The sequence below is a fragment of the Trichomonas vaginalis genome, chromosome I, assembly GCF_026262505.1.
Source record: "Trichomonas vaginalis G3 chromosome I, whole genome shotgun sequence".
NCBI lineage: Eukaryota > Parabasalia > Trichomonadida > Trichomonadidae > Trichomonas > Trichomonas vaginalis.
The window spans coordinates 13,311,787-13,335,800 of record NC_067203.1 but is presented as its reverse complement, the minus strand read 5'-3'; the positions used below and the strand labels follow the sequence as shown (position 1 = coordinate 13,335,800).

General features: G+C 33.6%; 5 protein-coding genes and 3 pseudogenes across 8 annotated transcripts, besides 3 other annotated features; 3 read left to right on the top strand and 5 right to left on the bottom strand.

Annotated features, from left to right (window-relative positions):
• Nucleotides 1–3,955: part of a mobile genetic element that runs on past the window's edge.
• TVAGG3_0979710 lies at nt 299–2,720 on the bottom strand (annotated as a pseudogene). Its single transcript has one exon. A coding segment is annotated over exon 1 (2,422 nt).
• TVAGG3_0979700 lies at nt 2,798–3,930 on the bottom strand (annotated as a pseudogene). The gene has a single exon. A coding segment is annotated over exon 1 (1,133 nt).
• A 337-nt stretch (nt 3,956–4,292) lies between the features above and the next one.
• TVAGG3_0979680 (beta-tubulin binding) lies at nt 4,293–5,946 on the bottom strand (the record flags this gene model as incomplete). The annotated part of the gene is made up of 1 exon (XM_001319052.1): nt 4,434–5,939. The coding sequence occupies one exon, from the start codon at nt 5,937–5,939 to the stop codon at nt 4,434–4,436; it is 1,506 nt and encodes a 501-aa protein (XP_001319087.1).
• Nucleotides 5,947–6,148: 202 nt separating this feature from the next.
• Nucleotides 6,149–6,231: a mobile genetic element.
• Nucleotides 6,232–7,069: 838 nt separating this feature from the next.
• Nucleotides 7,070–8,002, top strand: TVAGG3_0979660 (glycoprotein 38 family; the record flags this gene model as incomplete). Its single annotated transcript, XM_001319053.1, has 1 exon — nt 7,070–8,002. The coding sequence occupies one exon, from the start codon at nt 7,070–7,072 to the stop codon at nt 8,000–8,002; it is 933 nt and encodes a 310-aa protein (XP_001319088.1).
• A 38-nt stretch (nt 8,003–8,040) lies between these two features.
• Nucleotides 8,041–9,345: a mobile genetic element.
• Nucleotides 8,137–9,265, top strand: TVAGG3_0979650 (annotated as a pseudogene). The gene has a single exon. A coding segment is annotated over exon 1 (1,129 nt).
• Nucleotides 9,346–9,828: 483 nt separating the features above from the next.
• TVAGG3_0979630 (pectin lyase-like family) lies at nt 9,829–11,518 on the bottom strand (the record flags this gene model as incomplete). The annotated part of the gene is made up of 1 exon (XM_001319054.1): nt 9,965–11,470. One exon carries the CDS (start codon nt 11,468–11,470, stop codon nt 9,965–9,967), a length of 1,506 nt encoding a protein of 501 aa, XP_001319089.1.
• Nucleotides 11,519–12,293: 775 nt separating this feature from the next.
• On the top strand, nt 12,294–13,043 carry TVAGG3_0979620 (uncharacterized protein; the record flags this gene model as incomplete). Its single annotated transcript, XM_001319055.2, has 1 exon — nt 12,576–13,004. One exon carries the CDS (start codon nt 12,576–12,578, stop codon nt 13,002–13,004), a length of 429 nt encoding a protein of 142 aa, XP_001319090.1.
• TVAGG3_0979610 (armadillo (ARM) repeat-containing protein family) lies at nt 13,044–21,899 on the bottom strand (the record flags this gene model as incomplete). Its single annotated transcript, XM_001319056.1, has 1 exon — nt 13,108–21,894. One exon carries the CDS (start codon nt 21,892–21,894, stop codon nt 13,108–13,110), a length of 8,787 nt encoding a protein of 2,928 aa, XP_001319091.1.
• Between the last annotated feature and the right edge of the window lie 2,115 nt (nt 21,900–24,014).

Genomic DNA, 24,014 nt, shown 5'->3' with positions numbered 1-24,014 from the left:
TTTGCATACATGCAACGCGTGACTTCTGTGCATTCATAATTTAGTCTTTGCGTAATTTTGTGTATTCATTGCATCGTAACCATATGATCCATTAAGTGAAATCTTGCAAATAAACTTTTTTCCTTTATTTCCTTCTAATTCAGCCTTTTGTCTTTCGTTCATAAATTTGTTCGCAAATTCATTAAAACAAGTGTTTTTCGTAAATGTTAAAATTGATTGAATATCATCATGATAAAATGAAATCTGTCTATTAGATACCAAAGATAATAAGAAGAAAATGGTTGATATTGGTTGTGTGTTGATGCTAACTGAGTTAATTTTCTCTGTTTCTGGTCAACCGTAGATTGTTTGATTTCATGTAATTATACATAAAACCACCAATTGTTTTTTCATCTGTGATAATATCTAAGTTTCTTATTATCGGTAAAAAGTTTATGTAATCATTAATGTATTTTTCATCAATGTGACCCTTTACTTCAGCCACGAATAAAGTATTTTTCTTCTTAATTATTCCCAGTGCTTTTGCTTTCTTTGTTGCTGTATCACAAATGATAACACCATTCAATCTCCCCGGCATATACATTCTATGATCGGTGTATTGAATGAAATCATGAGGATTTGATGAAAATGATGAAGGATATAATGAATTGAAATCAACACCAACGAAATGAGTCATGATGTTGGAAGTGTCCTCATTTGATACTGTTTTAGTTTCTGGATTATATGAAAGTTTATTAATGTGCGTGATTCCTTTAAGATTAACACGATGTTGAACATTTGATAGACCACCAGTAATTCCATTACGGAGGATGTGATACGCTTCCACGAAATCTAAAGTCATTGGTAAATTATTTTTAATGCATAATTTCTTAAATTGATTCTTAAACGTTGAACTTCTTCATCTTTATTTGATTTTACGACATTGCAATAACAACACATTAACTGACAATTTTCTTTAGTATGTGGTTTTTCATTATCAATTCTATCCAATGTTGGTTTATTTGCATATGTAAACGCTTTACCACACATTTTACATTTAGATGAAAGGATTAAATCGTAAAATATTGATAGTCATCCATTGAAACATTATTTTTGGTATCTCTTTTTCACCTTTTCATCTTGTTTCTTATATGATTCAATTTTATATTTCCAATACTTTTTCGTTAATTCAAAACTTGATTCCACATTTTCTTCTTCTGGATATGTTTCGTTAGGATTGAAGTTCTTATATGCTAACGCGTAACGAATCATTGATGCATTAGATGATAATGAAAGATTATGGAGCATGTCAATTTTATAAACAAATGTTTCTTCAATAATTTTATCAATTGGGTCAATCATAATTTCAACGTCTTTATTGCAATAATGAATAAAATATTCTAATTATTCTCAAAATTTTTAGCATCATTGAGATATATTTGATAATCTGAATCGGATATTGTTTCTTGTGTTAATGCTGAATAAAATGAATCTTGAGTGAATGGTTCCTTTTTATATAATTCTTCTTCGTAATTCTCCCATGTGATGAATTGATATGGGAAGAATGATTTAAACGTGATTTATTGTTTCCGAAATCTTGAGTAAATTGGTCTAATGTTCCACCGCTATATAATTTCTGATGTCAATAAATCTCAATTCATATGGCAGTTTGTTTTCTTTACTATGACTTGCTTAAATTGAGAAGAAGAACCCAGCATTGATTTTATCTTCCATTTTGCAGTATTTAAATCACGAAGAATTAAATTTAAATCAAACTTTCCCGAATTAAAACCTATGATATTCACTTTATTGAATTCCTCATCTAGAAGTTCTTTAAATGCATCCTTCTGTTTCTCATTTAATGTATGGGACTTCATTAATTCTTCATATTGTTCAATATTTGATTTAGCAACTAATGAACAGGTTGAAAATAAAAATTCAATCCAATCAGAGATGAACGAATCACTCGAAGTTAAGCAAAAATTCCTCGTAAATGTTTTATCGTTTAATTTAACCGTTGATGATACCATAAATGGTTTTAAGTAAGCGTTCAAAGTTGCACATTCAGAAAGTAGAAGTTCTTCTTTAGTCTCTAATGTTTCGAAGTCAAAAGTAATATAATATCTTGTTGGTTTATAATATTCCTGCAAATTGTGAGCTAATAACCACTGATATATCTTCTGTTTCGTGATATGTGGTGCATATGGTTGTTGTGTGTTTTGCAATTGAACGTCTTGAATTAATCTCCCATTATTTTCTTTACATTTCTCACAATGCTTTAAAAATCTTCTTTGGTTTTTCCTTTCTGGATCATCACGGATAGAATATACTTCTTCTTTGCAAAAGGGGCAAACTTTATATCCTGTGAGTGCTTCAACGTCTGTTATTCTGTCAGCGTGAAGTTTTCCACATGGACTCTGTGTTAATAAAATATTTACTGTTTCAAATTCTGGATCTATCATTATTGAATCCACTAATGGGAAGTCTACCTTGTTAATGTCTACGTCTTCTGGTTGAGGATCACAATAATAGAAATCAATATTAACGTTTAACATTCTTGCTAACCTCTCACTTTCTGATGAAATGTCAAATCCTTCATATGCATCTATGGCTTCATTTAAATAACTTCTACGAGTTTTAGGATTAACACCATCAGGAATGTTATAGAAGCGTTTAAATAACCTTCTACCTTCGGCTCTTATTTGATTATCATTCATTTTAGCTGTTCCATTTTTGTTCATTTATGTAAGAAAAAAAATTAAAAAATAAATAAAAATAAAGTTTATTTTTTAAAGTCCAAGGCACAAAGTGCCCAGGGCTAAAGTCCATAAAATGAATTAAGAACACATAAATTTTTATCATCTGCGACGTGACGAATACATTTTAATTTACTCAAGAATGCGTAACCTGATACATTAAATCTAATTCCTGTCTTATTTAATTTCACAACTTTGAAAAGGAATGTGTGAATAGCTATGAAATGATGACGAGATGATTTATGTGTTGCTTCCATTTTTTCTGAAATAAATGAATAAATATAATGTTTATAAGTTTTCATATCTTTTATGTTCTTAATAACGAATGGAATAGATCTTTCCACTTCATCCTCCTTCGGAGCTGTTCTTTCATATGAAACATCAACGGTATCTTCAACAATGAAACCACAATCGCATAAAATTTTATATGTACCAATTGTTTCTTTTGATATTTTATCTAACAAATCAAAAACTTTTATAACACCTGTACATTTATTTAAATAATAATTTGTGTAAATATCATGGTCTTCTTTCTTAATCGTATTTGTTGCATATGTTACATTTTTCAGTGCTTTTTTGAATTTTTCAGAATCAAGAGGAGGTGAAAGTAATATACATGGATAATCTCCATCGTCAATAAATTGTTATGTTTATGAATAAATTTTGTGCCTTCTTCTGAAAGTGTTTCGTCAATATCACCATCTAATAAATTTTTAGTAGATTCCAAAAAGTAATTTTTATATCTTTCCTCATGTGATTTTTGAACTTCTGATTCTGAAGCTGGGATATTCATTAAACCCTCTACTTCATTCTCAGCATTTCTTAATTCCTTAATTTTTTCATCTATTTCATTTCTTAATTGTTCCAATTTCTCAATCTCATCGTTATAATATTCATCTTGTTTAATTTTTTCTTCAAAATATTCAGGAGGTGTTTCAAGGCTCTCTGAGCCCAGGTCCTCTGGACCATAAAGAGGAATATTCTCATGTTTTTCAACTTTTTTGGGATATAAATATCTCATTATAGCCTTTTTAGTAATTGGTCCGTTATATTTAAATTCATTCAACAATCTGGAAAACTCTTTCACATTCTGCATATATGTTGGATAAGAACCGTCTCCAAAATTTTCTAAAATATTTTCTAATTCTGAATTAGTGAACTTTAAAGATTTCAATGAATTAGTTGTTATACTCATTTATTATAAAATAAAAGATGAAAAATATTTTTGATTAATAAGGAATTAATTTATTATCAAATGCAAAAGCAATGGGTTTAATATTAAACTTACCTTTATAATATAAACTTTCTACATAATCATCGAAATAAACATCTACTTGTTTAATATTTTCAAGAATTGGTGAAAGAGCATCCATTAATTGATTGACGGTTACGAATCTTGATCCACTCATTTATGTAAGAATAAAAAAATAAATTATTTTAAAATTAATGTTAAAAATAATGATACAAAATCGTTCAATATTGTATGAATTCTTACGTTTACAAAAAAAGTCACACAACCCGCCATATATACTACTCAACAAACATCAAAAGGGACCCATAAACGAGATTCATTTCTTTCTAATTGTTGAATGATATATATCGCGCGAAGACACCTTATTATTATAGTATAAAAAAAATTTTTTTAATAATAATTTGAAAATCGAAAAAAAATAAACCATTTATTCTTTTTATTTTTTTTTAAAGGGACTGATTGATTTCATTAACAATTGCGAGTGCCTGTCTCTTGACCATTGCGTAGTTTGTCTTTCTGCGGTCCTCCTCGATGTACTCGATGATGGCAGCGTTCTCGAGAGCTTTCTGTTGAAGGTCTTTCTCCAATTGGTGGAGCTTTGTATGCGTCTCGTTCGTTCTCAATGATGCCCTATTATCATTATATTGTGTGGCGGCAAGGTTTGTTGCCTTCTTTATGTTCTTTAGCTGCAATTTGAGGCTATCGCGTAATTCCATTTTCTGTTTCTTCCTGATTTCGCCTTCCTCGCGGATCGCATCGACATTGTTGAAGCTTGGCATCTCGCGTGTCATCGAATCCATCTGCTTCTGTAATGACTCTTCCTCTTGTTTGATCTTTTGATCGACATTTTGAAGATCTTCGAGCTCGCGACGTCTCTGCTCGACTTCAAGCTGAAGCTGAGTAGCTGTAGCTTGTGCGGCTTTGGTCTGCTGCTCTTTGTAGCTGAGATCTTGCTGTAATTGCTGATAATTTTCGAGAGTTGGAAGCTTATCGATGGTTTCTATATCGCGGGATGTTTCGCTGAGAATATCTACGACACGCTTTTGTGCATTGGCAAGCTCTTGCTGTGCATTTTCGAGATTTTGAGGATAATTTTTGATGAAATTGTTCATATCTTTTTCGCGATTTAATAATGTGAGGTATTTCTTACCACGCTCTGTATTTTGATCTGCTTCACGGGCCTCTAAGTTCTTAATTTGCTGCTGAACGTATTGGAGGCTCTTCTGCTCATCCTGGATCTGCTTATCGATATCACCGATCTTAGATGTAGTATCCTTAACAATTTGGAGAAGTTCTTCGCGAGATTTTCCTGCGAGATTTCCTGTTGTTCCTCTGAGCTTTTGGCATTCAGATTCTAACTGTTCTAACTCAGCAGCCATCTTCTGAAGTTCAGGAGCACCAGATCCGCGCATCATTTCCTGGACTTGCTTCTCTTGGTCTGTAACAATTGCTTCGAGATCTTTTCTCTCACGATAGAGACGATCTGCTTCTTTTTCGAGCTGTGCATTTGATGCTTGTGTATCTTTCAAACTTGCCTGCATTTCATCGTATGAGACTTTACTAGACAGACGATCTGCAAGTACGTTATAATCAGCAAGCTCAGCTTCTTGCGCGTTGATTTGCGTACGTAAGTCTTGGACTTCTTGCTGCAAAGAAACCTGAATTGCTTGACCACGCTTGCGTTCCTCGTTTTCGGCTTCTAATCTTTTGATTTCTTGAACGATATCATTTAATCTTTGACGTAAAATACCGATGTAATATTTGCTGTCGGCAACCTGACGTTGTCCTTTTTGAGTGTGGGCACTCGGGAGACCTTGAGCAATTGTTTGAGGTCTATTTGCTGAAATTGTCTTTGATGGAAACGGCACATCACCACTTATTTTGGACTTTGATGATGGTGGTCTCATGCCTGTTTTATTTGCTGAAGGAAGTCTCTGATAAGATTGTTGCATTAAAAAACTTTAAACGAAAAAAGTGACATAAAAAGTAAAAAAAAAACTATTCATTTAAATATGAAATTGATGATTAATAATGTAGATTAAAAAACAAATTCAGTTATGTTGCAAGCTAAGATGTGCCAACGATTACGTGACTCTCAATTTTTATCGTCGAGGAAGTAAAAAGCGCAGCTTTATTTATTCTCAGTCTTTCTCAAATGTTTTCAGATCTGATTGTACCCAAGTTTTCGAACTTTTTATAGGGAATTAAAGGGTGAGAGATATATAGTCTATCTAAATATCTCCCTGGGAATTCGAAATGCTTGTTTTTGTCCAAATCTGTGTATGCAATTAATCAGAGAATACCTTGAGGTTATTAGGCCAAACAGATGAAATGTATTCGTTATAATTTGTTTACTATGTAGATCTAACTTGTTGTTTTAATCTATTAAACAATATTGAATTAGTTCAAAACTCTATGTTGATGTGTATTGATTGAGCATTTTCATGAAAACAGAATTTGTAATTCATAAATTCAAATTACAATTCGTTTTCAAACATCTATTACTGAACTAAAATCATCTACTTAAACAAACCATATCAAAATTTAATTCGGATTTAATTTAATATATCAAAAATTACAGCATACGAATTCATAAGTTCCGGGCTATCTTTCATATAAATTACAGAAGTGAAGTTCAACTCCTTCATGTCAAAACCAATCTCCCAGGAGTCTATTGTTATGATCGCAACGATTTATTTTTATTTTTCGGAAAAAATGTTTCTTCCCTATTGAAGTTATTGGTATTGCACAATATTTATTTGTATGTTTGTATGTTTTACGCTGATAGATGAATTTTGCTTTTACAATTATGATTTGAGTCGTAAGAACGTTTAATTCAAAATCATAATTGAATATCTTAATTTTACAGAAGATAATGCTGAATCATAACGACCCAATCTCAATCATAGTGACCTCACAATTTTGAGACTCTATTGATTTTTTTAATACATACATAAAATAATTATTTGCTCCCTATCTTATATATAACACAAATTCCCAAAACTTTATTTATTTTTCATCAATTTTGAAAATTTTACAAAAAAATTGAAAAGCAAAACAAAATCTGTTTCATTTTTCAAAAATGTTTTGCTTTTTATCCTTCTTCACTGCTAGTATTCGAAACAAAAGAATGAAGCTTGAAAGAAGTAGATTTGGAAATTGCACATATCTGGATCAAGACTATTTAGATACGGTTGATCTCTATGGATTGACAATTAAAGCTGGTGAATGCTATGAATTAATGTTCTATTCATATGCTGCTGCTGGTGATTCAGATTTTGAAGTTGATTTATACAAATTAACGGGAACTCAAACGCCATATAAAACTGTAAAGAATCCAATATACATAAATAATCCATATATGGTACTTTTAGAGGAAGAAAATGAACCTGATGCTGCATTTTGGGCAAGTGTTAGATGCGCTGACAAAGATAAAGAATGCAAAGTCCAATTTATCCCTCAAGTATATATATCTTATTTAGCGGAAGAAAAAGATTATAACGCTGAAATATATCTTACTTCCGCCAAGAGCGGCAAAATAGAAAAAAGCGCTAAGAATTCAACAATTGTTGAATTTTTCATATCGAAGAACACATATAAAATTGTTAGTGAGCCAAAAGATAAGGTGAATTTTTATAAATTCGATAGGTATGCAGTTCAAGATACACCAATTGAAAACAATGAAATCGAATTCACTGGTTTTGCTACAACATATGGCAGACCGAAATCAGAAGAGGAAATGGTTTTAACATTTACTTACGAAACTACAAAAGAAGGCGATAAGCTATTGTTCCCTGAGGTTACTGGCTGGATTCCTCAAAGGGCCGATGCTTTCACAATTGATGATCTCAAAAATGAAGATTCTTCTAAGGATGAGGAACCTTCCAAGAAGAAGCTATCAGGTGGTGCAATTGCAGGTATTGTAATTGCATGTGTTGTTGTTGGAGCTGTTGTTGGTGTTCTTGTATGGTTCTTTGTTTGCAAGGGATCTTCCAAAGTTGCCCCAGCTCCTTAAATACGTAAAAAAACATTAACTGCTATTTATTTAATCTATAGGGTGTCCAAAGGTGCGTTTAGCACAGCGCTCTATATGAGACTATTAAAGGAGATATATGCTGATTATAAATATATAATAAAAAATATGAATATATGTATATGATGAGTATGTTGTATTTTGGCGCCATGCCGGGATATAAAATGAATTTTGAGACAAGAGGCGGTTTCGCGGGAAATTTTGGCGGGATTTTTTTTCATTTTTTTAATGAATCATAAAGAAAACATCCTCGCTCTTGCAAAAAAATGCAAAGACTGTAAAAAAATCTACGAGACATTGGTAAAATGCTTCGGTATGGATGCTCCTAGCTATTCCACTGTAAGGTATCATGTTAGGATGTATCACTTCATGAACAAAAAGGCGCCCATCATAAAAATTGACAAAAAATCGCCGGATCAAAGAAAAATCAAAGCAATTCTTCAAGCGCTAGATGAAGACCCAAGAGCATCACTCAGAAGGATAGAGGAGATGACAAAGATACCACGTACAACAGTCAGTTATTATCTGCACAATTATTTGAACTACAAACTAGCGTATACACGTTGGGTTCCGCACAACCTTAATTCAGTTCAAAAAAAATCTAGAGTCCAATCTTCGAAAGAGCTCCTCTCTATATTGGGTGCGTATCAATCCAAGAAGTTTCGCTTTTTAGTAACAGGGGACGAGTCTTGGTTTCAATATGCAACAGAAGCCAAAATCATGTGGATCCCGAAGGATGAAAATCCGCAAACATTCCCGAAGAAAAAAATTGACACACCAATGATGATGTTGTCGGTTTTTTGGGGCGTGAATGGCATCATCGCAATTGATATTCTTCAAAAACCTAATACGATGAATGCTCAGTATCTAATTGACAATGTTCTTACTCAAATTATCAATTCTGATGAGTTTGAGAAATCCAAACAACAAAAACAAAAGTTTGCAATTCATTTTGATAATTCAAGAGTTCACAAAAGTCATAAGGTAATGAATTACTTGGTGGAAAACAATGTCAAAGTTGTTCCAAACCCAATTTATTCACCTGATATTGCACCCTCTGACTTTTATTTATTCGGCACGCTAAAAAAGAGAGCTGAAGGACGCGAATTCGCGAGTCCAGATGATCTTGAAAATTTTGTAAGAGAGCAATTTGAGCAATTTTCTCATGATGATTTAAAGCGTGTCTTTGAAGCCTGGATCGATCGCTGCGAACGCGTGATTGAATCCAATGGTGATTATATTTAAATAAACTTTATATATATGTAACTTGTTTATTTCTATTCGCAGTATTCAGGTTTGTGCTAAACACACCTTTGGACACCCTATATTAGTCGTTTGACTTTATTAAACATTTTTTTTATTTATTATAAAAGAAACAAAAGATAAAAGAAAACAGAAAGTCAACAATGCGGAGTTCTTTTCCTACAGATGACTTCAGCACCGAATCCTTTCGTAATGAACCTCATTCGTGTTGTTCCATTAGAAAATGATGTTTTTAGGCAGTTCAGACCTTCTCTGATTACATAAGGTATAAAAACAAGTTTTTTGTTATTAATAACAACAGTTAGAGACCACCATATTCAAACCATATTTCTAAAATCATATTATATGAAATTTATGCTATAGAAACTTTTTTCCTTATGATATTTCACAAATCCAGGAAATACAGTATAGATCCTGTTTCAAAACTTAATGAAAGTTAATGATCAAACTAGTTACATCCAAACAAAGCTACCATTATCTAAGTCTACAATCACAAACAAACATATTAAATTGAACAAACAAGAGTGAATAAATATTTATTTTTTCATATTTTTGGGTTAAAATCAAAACAAACAATTAAATTGGTACTTATGTAACAAGACTAATATTTGTCTTGTTGAAAGAAAAAAAAATTAATGATTTTTTTTTTCTTTCAACAAGACAAATAAAAAGATCTGTTAGCTACATAAACATCTTCTTAGTAGCACAGGCGATTACTCCACAAATTGGGCACTTCTTTCCTTCAGCGGCCGACAATCCGCATTCATGGCAGCAGCATTGGTGTCCGCAGGGCATGAACACTAATTCCGGTGCCGCATCCATGCATATTACGCATCTGTCGGTCTTAAATCTCTTTGAAGTCCTTCCGGATATTCCACAAACGGGGCATTTGTCGCATTCAGTGCTACAAAGGTGCCCGCATGGTATAAATATCAAAGGAAGGTCTTGGTAACCATTTGGAGGGACGTAATCAATGTTTTCTTCAGGAATTTGATATTCGCCATTGGAATACTTGAAAACTCCGTTCTTTCGCTGGATTTCGAAGTTTTCTGACTCTGTATCAATGATTTCAGCACCAAGAATGCACTTTTCTTGCTGTCTTGGCGAATGATAAAGAAAAACTTGGGAACAATTGGAGGAAACGAGTTCTGTGATGGGAGTATTGATAAGTAATGGCTTGGAGAAGTCGCCGCAACGAACAACACTGTTAACTACCTGGTTATTTTTGAATATTGGATTACAACCATCGGTAATTCCAATTTCTGAGTTCAGAAACTGGTTGTTCGTAATTATCTGAGGACAGTATTTGCCTATAACAAGGAAAATACAGTTCTTAAAGGAAGTTTTGTTCAAAACTACGTAACTTCGGTTTACTATGAGCGCTCGCGAGCAATTATCGAAGGAACTACCCTCAATGTATGCATTGGAACCCTTAGAAAGGGTAATTCCGATGGTTGGTATATCTTTGAATTCAGAATTTGTAATTTTGACAACGGTTTGGTCACAGGAGCATAGTACTCCATTCTGGCACTCGGAAAACTTGCTGTCAGAGAGGGAAATCATTGATTCTGTACAGGCCGCGATTGCTTTTCCGGGAATTTGAGCGAAAGTACATGAATTAAATGAACCGTTCGATTTCTTTGTAATGAGAACTGAATATTTAGTGGCATCTTGGAATTGGCAGTTGTAAAATTTTACACCTGTTTCATTTGAAAGGACTAAAGAGGTCACGGGGGCTTTTAAGAACGAGCAATTATTAAACGTAATATTATTAGGGCCATTAGACGTAATAGAACTTTGATTGCCTCCATAGAAATTACAATTTGTAAATTCACAAACGGCGTTGGGCGAAATTTCTATGATTGCATCTTGCTTTTCGCAAGAGCAATTAAAATTGCAATTTGTGGCATAAAATTTTGATCCTGTAGAAACAATTATGTTTCCAGAAAAATTAACGTCCGTAAATTTCACCTCAGTACTTACTATATTCATTGTCTTAATCCGTGTGATTTTTGAGTCCATACCAAACCCGTTTAAAGTTAATGTAGTTCGAATAAATATTTCTGAGTCGACTTTTGTTCCTGGAAGAAGCTTTACTTCGTGGTTCTTAGTTGGGAACGAAATTTCCGATAATAATTTAGGCAGCTGCTTGCAAAAACCTAAATTAGCAACACACTTGAAATTCATTTTAGAAAAATTCAAATAAACAAATCAAAATCTAAAATTTTTAAATTCAAAAATAATCATAAATTCTTTCTTTGATATTCTGAATCGTCTAGGAGATTAGACCATCTTAGACGATTCAATCAAAAATTAGTCCAAGAAAATTTTCGCCTGAAAATCTATGAATTATACGTATAATAGCATAGCACTATTAATTCGTGAGCTATAGTTAATTTTTAGGGAATATTAAAAATTTTCAATTTGATTTTTGAAGATTATTCAATAATTATAAAATAATAAGGATGTACCAATCTAGTACAATCATTTTTCATCGATGAATTTTAATTATCTTCTAAATTAATTTCAATTCTTTTATAATTATAGATTTCGATCATGAAATTTATAATTAGTAAATTAATTTGATAAAAGTTTACATCTCTTAAATTCTTTCATGCTTTATAATTGTTATCCGCAATTCATTTTTATCATTGTTTTCTACAATGAGTATCACGTGAAAATTCTCTCCTAACAAACTCAGATAATGTTGCTCCAGATTTCAAACACTCAACAATTCGATCCAAATTTGACTATTCATAAAAGATATAAATTTTATGGATGAAGAAGCAGAAATATTCCGTAGAATTGAGTTCTGCAATGAAACGGATCATTGTGAACTGTTTAGAAAGATATGGCATCTTTCTTTCTTTTGACAAATTTTGTTCCGAAAGAACTTGTTTTACACCGCAAATAAAAAAATCATTGGGACTATTATGTATTTTCTAATTCTCAATTATATTACTATATTTTTCCCACTCTCACTTTGATCAGAAAAATGATTTACGATATTCAAAAACTTTCTAACATCCAAAATTTTTCTATTGTAGTTTTTCTTGTTATTGGAAGAATGTTACTCTTTTTTCTTTTGCAATTTTCTCTTATAAGAGCTAATCAAAACAAAGAAGATAAGAAAGAAACAACAAGTAGAAAGAGAGAAGCCATGGTGATTTAGGTGATTTAGTTAATTTATTTTGGCTTTTACTTATCTTGCTATGTCTTCCATTTATAGCATGCTATTTTTTAATAAAGAAATGCAAAAGCTGCTGCTGGCGTTGTTGCTATAAACTTAAATATGGTGACCCTTCAGTTCCTGAGTCATCTGATGAATCTATTCATAGTAACCCCGCTCAAACAAACGCATATGAGCCATATTCCCAACAGCAATCAACAAATGATAATCAAATTCCTCCACAAATATCACCATCTCCTTATTATGTTTCACCAGGCAATCAGCCACAAGATATGCCTTCCCCTTATTACCAACAGCCTGCTTTGCCACCACAACCTTATTCCAATCCAATTCCTCCACAGCCAGCACCAGAACCTTATTACGACAGTCCAGCCAATCCAGTTCCTCCACAACCAGCGCCAGACCCATATTATGATGAGCCAATTTCTCCGCCACAGAAAGAAGAAAATAATCAAGTTTCTAATCAATCAGACAATGCTCAAAATTCACCTCAGGCATCACCAGACTCAGACCCTTACGAATTGTAATTAATTTCTTATAAATTTGTTTGCTAAATTTTTTAAAAATTATCGGTTTCTTTATTTTTAAAATAAAATAACAATAATATTTATGTTTACAATAAAATAATAATAATTCAAAACCAAGGAATTGATTCAACGGGTTTGTCATCAGGAATTGAAGCAGCATCAATCAAACTTAAAACGGTTTCCATCCAATCAACAGCATCCTTTTCTGTTGAACAAGAGATATTTGGTAAAACGAGCTGTCTCGATCTTGCGACCAAATTATCCGAAATTTGTTTCAATTCGGACATTTCGAATATGTTAAACTTCTCAATATAGAATAGGTGTATCATTGGTATCAACAATGGTAGCATATCATTATAAACAGTCATGAAATGCGACATTGAAAAAGCTAATTTTCCTTTGTATCCAGGACCAAGCAAAGAACTGATGTTTGGAGACAATCTGAATGAAGACAACTCAGGTATATCTCTAGACACGTTCGTTATCGATGACGGCAACAAAGAAATTTCTCCACTTTTGAGTAACAAAACAATTTCATTCAAATTCGGATAATTTGTTCCCAAAAGATGTCTCACAGAAGAAGAAGCGGAAACACTCTGTAGCATTGAGTTCCTCATTGCAACGAAATGCATCTTTGTGAATCTCGTTGAAAGATATCTCATTGCTCTTTCTGTCGGCAGATTTTGGATGTTTTCTGGTGTTGCTTCCCATTCTGTCGTTTTTACTCCGACAGCTTCGTAAAACATCGATGTCATGTATTGTGGAGGAGTCATGTAGAAAGTTGCTCTGTAGTTTGGCCCGATATTCATTGATATTGGGGATGTCAACCTCGGAACATTTGTAACATTCAATGGATTTTCTTTTGCCATATTTGCCAAACTTTGAAGAAGGTTTACAGCAACGTTTAAAGCAGTATTTGCTTCAGCTCTTGTTATAGCAATAAATACTTTTCTTGCTTCGAATAACATTGCTTGCAAAACGAACGTATCATCAGAGATTTTCTCAATTTCATGGGTAAATCTTCTGAACTGAATTTTGTCAAAGAAATGTTTCGAAGGCATGAAAGATCTTATTCTTAGATTTACTTGTTGCAAGTGACTTTCTATTTCTTTCTTTGTGTCTTGGTATTGTTTTTCACTTGGCAACAACTCGGCGAGTAAATCTAAAACAGTTCTGTTAGAAACGCTTTCTTTGCATTTCATGGCAAATTCAGTAAAATTGTTACAGAAATTAAACCAATGATGTGTTTTATGGACAGCAACTTCAAACGAACTCGTTGGAACGGAATTAGATATCTTAGGAATATCTATTTTCTCTATTTCATCATCAGGAAGTGCTGCTGTTTCTTGGATCAGTGTTTTCAGCCATTTTTGGTTCATGTAAGTTGTCCAATCCAAACTAAACAAATAATCAACAAAAACTTCTAATTCGTGCAAGAAAGCAATTGATGGTTCTTTGAGATAATCATTGGATCCTTGACGTCTTCTAAATGTATAATATGCATTAAAGAATTCATATGTCTTATAACTATCTTGGATTGAATCTTTCACAGCACTTTTCTCCATCAAAGACAAAATTTGAGGAGCCCAAAACATCAATGAATCTTTCTTTTCATTCACGAGTTCTCCAATCATTTGTGATGCTTGGAAAGCAGCATCATTTAACAGTCTGTCATTTGATCCATATCCCAATCTCAACAAAGAAACAATTTGGCCAGCAGAAACAATAGCATAAGTTGAGTTATTCGATGTAGAAGTGAGTGTTGCCAATGATGCATCAACAGCCGTTTTCAAGAAAACAGGAATTGGAGTATTCATGAATATATGATACGAAGACATCATCCATGCAATCAAATGATGAATGGTTAAATCCCTTTTCATTATTAATGACTGGAAATTAAGAATTGCTGGCTCAATTTTCTCAATAGGAACTGCAATGTCACTGTATTTCATCATTCCCGCAATTTCTTTGAAAATTATCAATGAATAATGTGGCAAAATTAAACATTCGCCGTTGGGAGTAACCCAGGAATTCTGATATACAGTATCGAAGGGGGAAGCACCTAAAATAGAAAGGAATTTAAGGTGTGGCATGTTGGAGATGTAATGGAAAACATTGAATGGAATTCTTTCTGTCAGTTTTCCGTTATTTGCGAAATCTGTTGCAAAAGAGACTAAGAATTGTATGGAAAGAGCACGGGAAGCTTGCCAAGCTGTCATGTAAGGTCTGGATTTGATGTATTGGATGTTCATCTTTCTGATCGATGAAATATCTCCTTTCAATGAATCCCCTGGTTGAACAGTGATGACCCTTGATAATTTCTCGATCTCATCCAACATGATATCAGGAGTTGAATCAGAATTTCTCACCATGTGAGTGACGAAATTAGATTCCGATGAGAAATAAATTGAAAGCTTTTTCAGTTTTTCAATCGATTTCGCGTGTGTCGATGGCAACATTGATAAAATAGCTGTTGCTGTTTGATATGGATTCCTTAAAAAGAAGGCTGCAGCAGCTGCGAGTTCTTCTGTAGGAACTTTTCCAACTAATTTACCAAATAACGCAAGGTTTTGCTCGTGCCAAAGGACAAGATGGTTGTCATCTGTGTTTTCATCGATGTATTCCTCTAATGCCCATTGTAATGGTGCGAATTTCGTAGATTTTCTGACTAATTCGAATGGAAGATTTAATTTCGAATTAGAAAACGCAGTAACAATGGCTTGTATTATGTTTGTGAACTGCCTGGAGCCATTACGTGATTCAAGAGCATGGCAGAGCAGAGTTCTCATTGATTTTACAGTTGTTTCATCCAAAATTTTTGAAAAACAATTCGTGGAAATTTGGATTGAAACATCTTCAAAGAGATTTGAGAGTGCAACAAGGGTGTTCCAGTCGTTATTCACCTTGGAGATCAACAATGACATGAAAGGAAGTGTGCTGTTGCTCCACATCTTGAAAGGAATGATGTCAACCAACAAATTAAACCTAATTTTCTCATCATCACCGAGAATTTGAATGATTTCGTTGGCTGCTTTAACTCTGGTGCTTGGATTAGATGAAATGGCCTGGCAAATAAGGATTCTGACCCTGTTATATGATGTATCAATATTAGTTTCTTCGGAAAACTTCTGCATACCAGTTAAAAGTCTTTCGTAGACATTGATATGATTATTAGTCACGAATTTAGTGATCGCTTTAATCAAATCAAATCTGACTTTCGGATCTACTTTTGAATTCGTGATTATTTTGTGGCTAGCCATGATTAACTGGTTCTGCGCAGTAGATAACATCTTAAAAATGTATTCGTATTGAAATTCAGGTTTGAGACAAACCGCTTTTTCTATCAGAATTGCGATTATATCTGAAATTAATGGGCTATTGTATCTTTTCACGAGTTTTATGAGGGAATCTCGGGCTTCCGTGAGGAATTCGATCTGTGGATGGTTGGACTTGGATACTTCTTCGATAAGGATCCTTGCTTTGATGAAATAAGTCCTACATGGAGCGAATGAAAACAAATAAGTGATAGATTCAATAATTAATTGGAAATATTGGGTTTCTGTGGTTGGTAATCCTAAAATACATGATGCCATGTGTTTAAAGAAATTATCGATTGTCATAATACGATTATTTCTGAGGCTCTCAAAAATTTCTTTGACATATTTGAAATTTTCTGAGATGAGTTTTAATGAACAATATTTCATCATGCAACAGAAGATTACTACTTGGATTGATTCGGGTATTGACTGGTCATTGAGCTGGGAAACTAATTCTCTGACAATGAATTCGGGGAATTCAACGGATTGTGGCTTTTTCATGATAAATTGCAAAAGATTTATCATTACTATGTTGAATTCTTTGTCATTGATCTTAGTTTTCGTTCTCTCTTTATCCTTGATGTAGAATATGATGTAATCAATGATGGTTTGGCTGAAAATAACTTTTTCTTCTTCAGTTAATTCAATATTGATGCAAAATTGGATTCCATGCCAAATACAAAGGTCAAGATTGGCTTGTTTCTCTTTGTATGTCCAGTAATTGTGTGCAGTGTTCGCTGCTGCTGAGAATGGAAGGTATTTCTCGAAAATTGGGAATTCTTTCAATAAAGGAATCGAAAATTTCGTTCCCAATCTGTCTGTTATGAAGATATGGATCGATTCAATGACATCTAATGGGAGGTTGTCGAGAGATTTCTCGTTTGCATGAAGGAATTCGAAAGCGTCGCGCTTGTATGGGTTCTCAATGAGAGCACCGTTGATGAAAATGTGCTTTATGATATCATAGAGTAATCTTGGAGGCATTGTTGACTTTTTTGAGTAAATTGTCAACGCTTTGAAGGTTTCTATGATATTATCTGGGTTGGACTTGGACATTATGGCTGGAATGAACCTTGCGAACATTGGGAATTTGGATAGAACAGGGAAATCTAATTGTAATATTATTCTTACGTTGTGGATTGAAGTGTAATAGAGTTGTTCGTATCCAAACTCCAAGTTCTGGACAAGAATGGTCCAAACCATCTCGTAATTAGCTCCTGGACATGACTTGAGTGAATTTGATAGTAAAATATCCAAAACATTCACGTCATATCTTGATATATTTGTTGAACATTGGAAAATAATGTTTTGGTAAACATTTTGGCTGTTTGCATCCTTCCGACCAAATATAGCGTGCTTGAAAAGTGACGAGATATCGGCGTGACGAAATTCTGAGTAAATGAAGAGTTCTGAGAAAGTGAAGATCTTTTCGGAGTCAAGTTCCTGCTTGATCAAGTCTAAGTATGCTTCTGCGTATACTGACAAGATGACAAATGATAAATCGTTTGTAAAACGAGATTTGGAATAATTATCAAGTAATTTGTGGAAAATTTGGTTCATATCCTTAACAAAGTTGGGATCCTTGGCGAACCTGTCAACTTTGACAAGCGTCTGGAATATTCTGATGAACAAAAACGGAATATTAGAAAGATCATGAGATTGTTGACAGATAGCAATGAATTCCTGCAAGAAAGCGTTCGATTTATCATTGATTATGAAGTATTCCATCAACTGGCTGGCCCTAGGATTAGTAATAAACCGTGGAGTATAAAGATTATTCGTAACTTTGCCGGAAAACCTGACACAGAAGTTTAAGACGGATTTTCCGAACACTGGCCAGAACGGGATTGACGGTGAAGCCATCAAATTCAAAACTGCTGCAATAAATGTGTCAATTTGAATTTGATCTTGGACTCCTGGTATTTCCATCCATTCGTCTGATCCCAAAACCTTGAAGCATCGAACAACCTCGTCGAATGATGGCTTCGGAACCTGTGGATTGTTAGTTGTTGGATCATCATCGGAGAATAACTTGATTTTCATGATCATTCCCTTGATGAACGATGGGTTGCATAGATGAGGAATCGTTCTGATGTAGTAAAAGATCTGGCTTTCAGCGCTAGCCTGTTGTTTGAGATATCCTATTACATTTGTATCGTTAGGGAACCTCAATGATAGGTTATATATAGATCTTGATAGCAACTTCTTGATGAGTTTGTTCTTTGTCTGGTGATAACCAATGAATCTGTGGATAAAATTAATTAAATAAGTTCTTTCAGGGAAAATTAAATCGGCATACGATTGGTGCTCAAGGATAGCATCAATTAACAAAAACGTAAGTATTTGTTTGTCTTTCGGTTCATTTTGCATTTTTGTAAAGTTCTGAATTTCGATCACGACCTCGGTCGGAAGCATTCCCTGTGTACAACCACAGTTTATGATGAGAATTGCGTGGATGAAGAAGGACATGTAATCTCTAGGATTGAGTTCTGAGAAGCTTTCGATTTGGACAGGGACTTTTAGCTTCTTTGTTCGGTGAATAAACATTAATAAGATGTTATTCAGTCTGAAATTGCGGCAATTGTAGATCGCCATGACGTATTCCCTCTTTCCTTCCTCGTCTAAGCCTTGCTCGTATGCTTTGAGGAATTTATTGAATGTTTTGAAGTTCATTTCGTCAACACTTCTCAAATAGAGCTGGAATTCGAGTCTGCGAGGTGGCAAAGCCTTTATGCAGTACTTTGTGATGAATAAGAAAGCACAGCATTTGATTGCAAACCACTTTTCCGAGTAAACCATTTCATATATCTGATCTACAACGGTTTCCATGACAGATACTGGGTATCCGAATGCCTGGCATTTAGCCAGATACCTTTCGATGACCAATTCCATGAACTGGCTCGATTTCGATTCGGTAGATCCGCATGTAATGAAAAGATTGATGAGATACGCCGTAGAATAGCCAGTACAGAATGGCTGGACAAAGAATTCGTTCATTTTGTCCGTAAATGCCAAAACTTTTCCTCTAATTTTGGAAAATTTTGAAATGTAATTTGTAATAAACAGGATTTGTCTTATTGCATCGCTTATTCTCTTAGAGTTCTTCGTGAATTCCTCTTTAATGATCTCAAAAGCGATGTTTAACAGTGCTAATAAGTGTGCAGCCTCTTCATCGTCTTCTTTTACATGTTTGAAGATGGCGGAGAGGAATTTGGAGATATCACAACCAACTGATTCATACGTTACCCCAATTTCTTCGAAGTTTTTCGATTGAATTGGAGATAAAACAGTTGAAGGATGGTTTTGCATGCATTTGAGCATCTCGTACAGGTCATCTGGACTGCATTGGTTCATTACGGAGTACCATTTCGAAATTAAGTTCCTCAGAGAATCTGATTCCAAATCTGACTTCAATTTCTGGGTATTTATGAATTTTGTGATGATAGGAGACACAAGATCGATGAGTTTCTTGTCTCCAGAGGTCAAACACATCTCTATCAATTGGATATGAAATGGAATTAAATTTTGTAGCTTATCAACAGTAAAGAACACGTCCAAGAACCTGTTCTGGATATAAGAAATAGTTCCTTTGAGGTCTTCAATGATTTTGACCAAGAATGCAGAATCCATATTCGCATCTATCTTTGCTCCGTCTCTATTTGCGATTTTGAGGATGACTCTGAACAGTTTAAGAACTGTCAGGGGGTTTGCGATCATAGAAATGTTCCTAAATGTCTGAATTACGATTGGAGATTTGTAAAAGTGGAAAAGACCAATGAGATTGTGTCCTGAGTTGTCTATCTTGATGGAGAACCTTATAAGGAAGAAAACCCAGTTGGTTACAGTACTGGCTTTTTCGAAATTAAAATCAGTCAAATCTGGGAAGATTTGGAGGGCCTGGAAGATCATTTGGCGCGTTATTGTGCGGAATAATGATGGATTGGCAGCTGAGGACTCAGCAAATGCTTGAATTAGCTCAATTGATGCTTCATGATTTTGAACTGCTTCAAATAAAGCTTGGCAGATGATTTGAGCTGCAACATTCTCAAATGTAGATGGTAAATCCTTGAAAAGAGAGGAAATTGTTGAAAAAAGTGAAGGGAATAATGTCAAATTTGATAATGAAGACCTGTTGAACTGTCTTTCAGCGTATCGACGTTCTTCCGTGATCTTGTAGGTCAATGCGACTAATAATTTGATCGCGTATTCAAGAAATTCGCGAACTCCGAAAAATATTGTTGAATTTTTTTCATTTTCGGCTTCTGGAGCTCCTCCTATCTTGGAAATGATCTCCAATGTATTGACAACACCAAAAGTAAGAGGTGCTTCAATTCCGTAAGTAATTTGTTCGAATTTCTGGTTACATTTGTCAACTAAGGCATCTCCTGCTTCCTGAGTCTGTACAATGATTGGATTTACTTGTGTGTATAATACTTTGTCGATTTCGTTCATTAAATCTGAATTGTTTTGATTTTGATCTTTGAAATAATATTTTGTCGAAAGAATTGCGTCTTTATTAGCCAAAAGCATCGGGAATCTTACATTCATCAATTTGAGTGTTTGTCTACGTATCGCTGATATCACTCCTTGCATAAAATAAGGATAATATGAATATGATATATTTTTCTTGTAGTGATTGCAGAATAACCTTGATACCATGACTGCTTCTATTTCGACGTGCATCTTTTTGATGGTTCTCAGCGCGTAATCGATAAATAACATAACTCGGCCTTGATGTGTCGCATCGTAAGTCATTTCGAAGAAATTGAAGATCTCTCGCCATCGGAAATTCGGTGAGATCTCAGAATATTTCTGATATGTAGCGCTCTCGAAGATTTTAGAAATTTTTTCAACAGATTGAGCAATTTCGGGAGATGAGTAGCCCTGGTTCTCCTTCGGGTCCCGGAGATTCGGTGTGTCAAAGATCTTGCGCCAGAACTTGAAGAAACGGTCGATAATAAAACTTGGAGAAATTTCTGATGTGAAGAATTTTCTGATGACGTTCGGGTTCTGGTGGGATGCTAGGTTCGAATCGTAGAGAATGGAGTAATCTGAATATGTTAATTTGTTGATATCGACTTGTAGAAAAGTATCCTTAAGTTTTTCAACTGATGAATGCGTGAGAAATGACAGAATATGCTTTACATCAGTTGCTGAGTTATGGGAGTAAAATGGAAGTGCTTGTTGGTTAATTAATAATTTTTGAAGATAATCTAGTAAAATTTTCGTCAAATCCTGTGTCATACTCATTTTGTCTTTTGAATATATGCAGCAGAAGCACAAGCAACTGAACAATGGCCCATACTTCGTCAAAATTGGAGTTGAACTAATCAAAAAATCATTGCCAAGAAGCTGAGCAAAGGCTAAATAGGCAATGAATCGCATTTTATCCCACTCCAATTGGTCAAAATCAGAAGGCTTCTCTTCTAGTTCGGCGAATATTGATTTGTAGACAATAGCCGGATCAGATTTCTGAAGCATAAGGTCTATCTGCTTGTTTCGAAGATATGTAATACATTTCATGACCATGCTCTGATCTTTACTTGAGAAAAGCTCTTTTATGGATACATTTTTCATTGGAGTGACAAAAAAAAAATTTTAGATGTCTAAATTAATGCATATATTATGATCATCGCATATAAATTGTCATGAAAATTGTAATTTTCAGCTAAATGGTTCAATCAGGATAAAAATTATTTTTCCATCAAAAATTATTAAAATAAAAAGTAGTATTTAGACAACAAAATACTATTTCTGATATACTGCATATCAAATCTTACTTTAAAAACAGAAAGTAAGCAAACATCTCATAATTCTTTTTCAATTTGAAACATTTTATTTACTGGAACCAAGTCTGATAACTTGGCATGTCCCCTCAGTAATATTCTGATAATCTCATTCTTGGAAAAATTTTTAAAAATTTCAATTTCAGAATTCAATGATATCAGGAATTATCAAGAAATCTATACACGCTTTACTCATATGGAAACTAGAATTTCAAAGTTGAGCGCAGAGAACGGATTTGCAAATCAAGTTCAAATATTGGCATTTATATCAGACAGAGCATCATATTTGATACATCAAGCACAACATGTTCAAATAGCAGCATAATTTAAACAGTCATTTCTGTCGCGTGGAAAATGACCATTGAATGAACATTGTTAATCATTCTAGTAAATTTCATTCAGTATTTTGCGGCAGTGTTAGCAAATCAGAATCAAATTATAGAATTAAGACTATTCAATGCAAGCATCAATAGTAATGAGGCTTAAATACAAAAATTATTTTATACCAAATGTTATTTCATTTAAGTTTGATCTTTAAGAATGAAATCAAGCTCAGAGTTTAGGTGCCACGCCCATAATCGTTTTTCTTGTTTTCTGGCAAATGAGATTAAAATAAAAATTCGAGAAAGAAGTGAGCAAAGATAAATGTGTGTATAATCGAAGTTGAATATTGAATGGTTTTGCAATTAACTTGGTATCGATTAATGTCGCAGTATTTGAGAGGTTTATCGAATTGCACTGATGAAATATTTCTTGGATTATCAATAATTACATTATTACTATTTTTTTCATTATACTTAATTATGTTGTTTTGAGTGTTACAATATTGAACACTGATATGACTAGTAGTATCAACTGTAAAAAATAGATAATTGCAGGTATTTTCTTGGATATAGCAATCATTTACATCGATACTTGAGTATGAAATGCCCGAAACGACACCTCTATCTCCTGTATGATAATTTTTGATGATGTTTATTTTAGATAGCTTGCATTTCATTTGATTATGGTATAAAATACCTTGCGTTTGTACAGAATTATTATAAAAATGAGAATTATTCACTTTTGATGCGCTTGAATAATATAAGCCATACGCTGTGTTCATTTCTCCTTTGTTAAGTGTATCATTTATATAACTTACTACAATTTCGCCATATAAGAGGTCAAATGAGAAGTCATCAAGAACTTTGCAATTAGAAATGGATGATTCTATGAAATAATTTTGACCTGATTTCGCAGATATTTGGCAATAAACGCCATCTTGCTCTCCGGTTATATCATATGAGCATATCTTCTCTTGTATACATCTGCCATTCTCTTGAATTACAGCGTGTGAATCTTGAGTCTCAAAAAAATTATAAAATTTGCAATCATAAATTAATAGATTTGCATTACTAATTGAAATAGAACCAAAAAGTACAAAGTCTTGAAATAAGATTTCATAAACTAATACGTTTCCATCTTGATTTATAAATTGGGGCTTATTGAATCTATAATCCAGATTGTAATCTGGATATGCGTTGTTCCAAATGGTCGTTGGCTCACTCAGTTACATAAATAAACAAGAAAAAATCTGACACTTTTATAATCTTAAATATTCATAAAACGCGGGCTCATACAATATATCAGAGAATACTCGCTTTTGGAAGTCATTCAAAAATAATATCTTGTGGATATTAAAAATGGAGTTAATTCTATAGATTGGGAATATAATTTTGAACTATAGGAGCTATTATCATATGCAATTGCTTAAAAATATCTGGAGATAAGATTTCATCTTTACGAATTTTGTTTGATTGATGAATATATGCAAAAAGTTCATAAAATAGTGCATTCTTTCGCATGTCCTTAGCATCGCATCAACTCTAACGACATTGAAAAAAAAATCACTAAAACATTTGAAAATAAGAT